Source organism: Polyodon spathula, chromosome 3 (genome assembly GCF_017654505.1).
Source record: "Polyodon spathula isolate WHYD16114869_AA chromosome 3, ASM1765450v1, whole genome shotgun sequence".
In the NCBI taxonomy this organism is placed as follows: domain Eukaryota; kingdom Metazoa; phylum Chordata; class Actinopteri; order Acipenseriformes; family Polyodontidae; genus Polyodon; species Polyodon spathula.
In genome coordinates, this window is record NC_054536.1 from 43,854,195 (window position 1) to 43,860,194 (window position 6,000).

Below are 6,000 nucleotides of genomic sequence, written 5' to 3' on the forward strand. Positions count from 1 at the left end.
CTGCTTGGAATGGTGGCTGTTAAATTAAGTTTGTTTTGCCTAAGTCCACTGCAGTTAGTAATGCTGAAATGCAAGCATACGTGCAAGCAGCATCAACTACGTGTAAAAAAAAAGTGTATTTTTAAAAAATTTAAATTACAAAAATATAATTACTGTTCTACATAATGCATATTTAAACTACATATGAATGTTTTATTCCATTTATATGGCTTAACTGTCAAATAGGATTTTCAATCAAATATAAACAAGTAGCTATGGTGATGTCATCAGTAAATTATGCAAATGAAAACCATCTACGGTTCGAACCGTCCTTCAGTAATGTGTTCCGAACCTTTGAAGGTCAAAATGTACTCTTCATTGCAGCCATAGTTTTATATATTTTATTTTGTCTCCACAAAAGGAGTCTTCTTTTCATGACTAGTTACATAATTTTTCTTTTTACTCATGCCATATTCATATCGCTCCTGGTGCGCATACTTTATTTTATGAAAAAACATTTATGTATTTTTTTGTTTTTTTTTAAGATTTCATTGCTGAACGATAATGTTTTTTTCAGATTTGTCAGGTAAATGTTGAATCGCCAAGTTTAAACAAAAAAAAGATTTAAGTTGCATGTATTTTTTCACAGATTTATTTGTTAGAAATGTTAGCTAAATGTTGACTTACGATGTGTAAAGAAAATATTTAAATTCACAGATTTATTTTTTAGAAACCAAGGTTTAACATGTCAGCTAAATGTTCACTCGCCAAGTGTAAAGACAAAAAGAAAAAAAGATTTATAGACTGATTATAAATGTTGAACTTGTGATACGCATATGTAGTTAGCTAAATATGGACTTTTTGTAGTTAAGGAAAAATTATGCAATTTACACAAAATCGGGAAAAACACCTGTGCACCACTGGCCTAATCAAGCTCAGTGTAAAACCTGGAATGGGTGAAACTGATATGCAATAACAATAGGAGTCTTTTTTCTATCCCTGGTGTGTATATATATGTGTGTATATATATATATATATATATATATATATATATATATATATATATATATATATATATATATATATATATATATATATATATATATATATATATAAGAGAGAGAGAGGAGATAGAAAGTGGAGGGGTGCCCCGCCCCTGTGCGTATTTTTGTGTTTTATGCTGTATGTAGGGTGTTTATGTTGTGTGTATGTACTGTGTAGGTTATGTAGCACAGGTGATGTAAAATGTATAATTGTATTTAGGAACAGGGATGGGCCAATCACTTCACGTGCAGATTAAATGTAACAGTATGTGGGCACAGGGATTGCACAAATTAGTTCACGTGCTGGGAGTCAAGTGAATAAATAATTATTAATTTAATCCCAGTACAGCTGTATAAATAGTTTCACGATTTACTCACTCAGGATTGGGTATTCAGTGTGGAGAAGAGGAGGAGAATAAATTAAAAAGGAATAACTACAATTGCTACACGTGCTGAATTAAGACTTTATTTAGCGTTCATCCCGTTTTAGTGTCTGTTTGGTTTCGTCTGTTTTGTCTGTCTATTTATTTTGGCCAACGCGCCATTTTGTTTTATAAAGTGTTCTTGTGTTTTGTGTTCAAACCTTTTATTTAGTTTCTTTAATAAAACACCCAAGCAGTACATTCACATTTTACAGTACTGTGTGTTCTTTTGGGTCTGACGTCACCGCTCAGGCCAGCTTGCCACAAATATAAAATAAAATCTATATAATATATTGTTGTACATATCTTTCTCAAGGGAAACTGTGTTTGAATCAAAACATTGGAGGTATTTATAGGTGTTTGATGGCATGACAACTACTTGTTATTGTTTATATTCAAATCAATGATTTATTCTTGCATGATGTAATGGTGTTCTATATATTGTGACATAATTTTTACTTATATCTTGAAATCTATATTAATTCTCATTAACATTATTTTATATAAACTTAAACTTATATTATCATGCAATGCTAGCTCTGAGGATCAGCCTTGATTTGGTCTCCCCAGCGCATCAGCATGCACAACTTTTGAATTAATTTTGTTTATTTAATTATTTTTAACTTTTATATATTTATTAGACTTAATCAGTTCATTCTTTTCTGTTGAGTCCCGCTGGCATAATCGTGTTCAGTCTATCCGTTTACTTTCTTTTATTCTTCTATATGTCGCATTGTCTAATTTTAGCTGTTCTAATACTACAAACTTGACATCATTTATGTCATGTCCTTGACTGGTGAAGTACTGTACTATTGGTTCATTTTTTTTTTTTTTTTTTTTTTTTTTTTTTTTATTTCTAATTAATGAAAGGTGGTTCTGAATTATTTTATATAAATTTGTTCCAGTCTCTCCAACATATTTTATTTCAAGCTAAAGGTTGAATTTGTGATAAAAGCAAAAAAGGTTGAGAACTCCAGATAAGTACATTAGTAGATTAAATTCAAGAGGCCCATGACTACATATCATGTTTTTAACCGTGAATTACCAGCAAGTTCAGTTCTGTCAATGCAAATGTGGCAATTCCTCCTGTATGAAACCTGCTACAGTTGGCCTGCACATTCTTCACCTTGAAGGGGCCCCTTTTCATTTTTTCCCCTCATCTGCAACCAATTCTCTTAACAAAACAAAAAAAAAACTGCTAGATCCTGAAATAGGTTTTCTGACATCTAGGCCTTAAAGTATTTGGTTCTCAAGACAATTATTTACACTTGTGTTTTCTTCATAGGAAGCAGTGTGGTCGAGTGTGGACCAGTCCAGGGCTTATAACCAGAATGTCCCTGGTTCAAATCCCACCTCTGCCACTGACTGACTCACTGTGTGACCCTGAGCAAGTCACTTAACCTCCTTGTGCTCCATCCTACCTATAAGATGTTAAATCATTGTCCTATTGTAAGTGACTCTGCATATAATGCACAGTTCACAGCCTACCTCTGTAAAGCGCTTTATGATGGTGGTCCACTATGAAATGCACTATATAAAAATATATATATTATTATAGGTGTTGACAACCGACAAGCCATGTACCTGCTATGTGCCTGAGCTGGCCTGCATAACAGTGTGCCCAACAGTCAGGGCTGTGCATGAGAATGGATTCTCTCTTCCTGTTATTTTAAGGCCTAATATGAGTAATAAAAACATCATCTGGCTTCTCATTCACTTTGATAGTACAACGCAACAGTAGGCTACATCTTGTTGTGCTCAGAGATGTGTAACCTATGCTTTATATAAACACTTCATATTATTTTAGTTAAATGTAGGCCATTTTCATTGAAGTACTAGTAGTACAATTTAGGCCAATCTTCCAGAAAAAAAACTAAAACAAAAACTGACAAACCAAAATTGGGCTCCCCGTTACAGTAACTCTGTTTATCGAAAGGTACATGACTAATGTGTTTATGGCATTGAAATTAGACCTTTACGTGCTCCTCAAAATAAATAAATAAATAAATACATAAATACAATTTTAAAAAATAAATAAACAAACAAAAACAGGATAATACCTTAATCTACATTGTATTTTCTAGTCACATTTAATTTTTTAACGTGTTACTATGCATTAGCCGGGTAGATATAAACTTTGCGACAATGCAAGGGGTGTTATTTTTTTCACCATCTTTTACAATTTGTTTCACTGTCAAGGTTGTTGATGCAACCAAGTCTGAAAATCTAGATTGTGCAATATTACCCTATGTCTTGTACCAATTGTGTAATAACCCAAAGTAACAATTGTTGAGCATTCACATTTGTGACACACAGCAAAATAACTGAGCACAATTAACACAGGTGACAGACGCAACACTATAAAAATATCAATTCCTTACAGGTTTGTGTTCGCTCTAGCGAACACAAGCCTGTAAAATAATCTCCCACAGGGTGTTACTGAGCCAGTATTTACCAGCATTTTATAGTCTCTCGACATATCTACTAATCTGATATTTGCTTTTGTAAAAGTAATGCTTTAATTTAAAACACAACAGAGTAATTAGTGTACCTTTATAATGTACTCGAAGGTTGTTCTGGGAGAGACCGATGTAGCTAAACTTGTCCTTGGGGCTCCAGGATCGGGGCAGCGGAGTTTCCTGTTCATTTATCGCCGGGTAGAGTCGCCTAAGCCGCTTGTTGAGCTCTTTTTCCTGCTCGTTGAGAGCTGAGTCCCCGTGAACCACGACCGACATCAAGGACCCAGAGCCCGAAGACTGCCCGGCCATGGCGAGCAGATTGTTTTTGTCAATTAAAATACTAATAACTACAATAAAAAATAACTTAGGTATAATAAATGGCGCAGAGAAAACTAATAATAATTAATATAATACTAATAACCTGAAAGATATAAAGAAAACCTAGCAGAGACAGAAGGATCTTTTGTTTGTTGTTAGTACATAATCCGCAGATCTGATTGGATCAGAGACTCTGTAGTCAAACTAACAGCACACTTCACTTCCCCAATGACTCAGTGCATACAGAGTACAGACAGAGACAATCGATACTACATTCACCGATCCGCCTGTTTGGGGGACAAATTCGTTGTCCAGACATGGGCAAAAGATTTAAAAAAAAAAAAAAAAAAAAAAAAAAAAAAAAAAAAAAAAAAAAAAAAAACGAGAACACTTGTGTTGCGCGCGCGAACACAACGCGCTTTTCCTCACCACTTTTATTATTATTATTATTCATCTTTACATTGGGTTAATGCATTTTAAATTAAACTTATTATTATTATTATTATTATTATTATTATTATTATTATTATTATTATTTGAATGTAGCACCCAGTGTTATTAAGTCTTTGTGTTTATGAGTGCAGTGTGTATGGATTTGGAAGTAACACCATGAATCCATACGGCTGTTCACGACGTATAATTCCAGTCGCGGTTAACATCCGTACGCGGTAGTGCGTTCTTCGACGGGCACTACCACTTAAATAATTTTAATAAGAAAGATCCATGTTTCTTCACAAGTTCTGAAGATTAAAAAAATGTTTGGCAGCCCTCCATGACATTCGGTGTCCTAATGACCATGTGTTGCAACGGTCCTAAAACAAAGTTCACCACACGCCTAAAACGTCTACCCATTATTAATATTTTTTGCCAAGACATTCATTGTTAATGTGAGGTTTGAATGTTACTTGAGCTTTATTTTTTCTATGAATGATGTACCGTATCTATATATATTATACAGAATAGATATTATATATATATATATATATATATATATATACCTGATTAATATCCTTTTGTGTGTTGTGTATGATTTACTGTTTATCTTTAATCTAAACTAAATACATGTATTTATAAACTAAAAGAAGCTGTTCCAAGTTCAAAGCACCAAGAATTCCAGGCAAGTAAAATGTTTTGAAAACACAGTATAACTATGTACTGGAGGCCTGTGAATATTATACAGGGTGATTTCAAAGTAGGTTTACCACATGAGCTATGGTGCGTGGATGTGGTAAATTACTTTATAATCACTCTGTATTTAAAAAAAAAAAAAAAAAAAAAAAAAAAACTATTCCAGGTGACTCCTTAACAGTCAAAATGTGGCTGGTGTTAACATCCTATATAGTCCAGCATTAAAACACTCACAATGCAGTCTATTACATATCTCAGATAACTTTGTACTGGTCACGCAGTTCTGACAGTTTAGGAGATGATGTTAATATGTAACAATTGACAGAGAAGAATGTAGTTTATTTTTTTATAAAATAAAAAAATAAAATATACACCAAAGAACATTACATTATATTGTATTGTAAGAAAATGAAATCTATTATTTTTAATATCAAAGTGCAGGAATTCAGCATAGAGGCAATAGTGGCATAAATAGAAATCTGATGGCAAATTACTATTGATATTTATCACGAACACAGTGTGATCTCTGTTAAAGTTATTTAATTGTTATTAGCGGGCAGGAAGGTTTCTAATGACTGTCGACCCTCACATCCAGTGATGATAAAATCCAAGTGTCATCGTCAGACCAGTATAAACAGAATCTGAAATTAC

General features: G+C 33.1%; 1 protein-coding gene across 3 annotated transcripts in view; it reads right to left on the reverse strand.

The window, feature by feature from the left end:
- The window catches only part of LOC121313115 (ran-binding protein 9-like), a 56,428-nt gene extending 51,988 nt beyond the window's left edge, over positions 1 to 4,440 (reverse strand). Inside the window, exon 1 of one of the 3 annotated variants that reach the window (XM_041245298.1) lies at positions 3,996 to 4,440. In XM_041245298.1, the coding sequence (XP_041101232.1) occupies positions 3,996 to 4,212 (217 nt within the window). In that variant the 5' untranslated portion in view covers positions 4,213 to 4,440. The remainder of the gene's footprint in view (positions 1 to 3,995) is intronic. The other 2 variants (XM_041245296.1, XM_041245297.1) reach the window with 2 other exon arrangements.
- Positions 4,441 to 6,000: the final 1,560 nt, after the last annotated feature.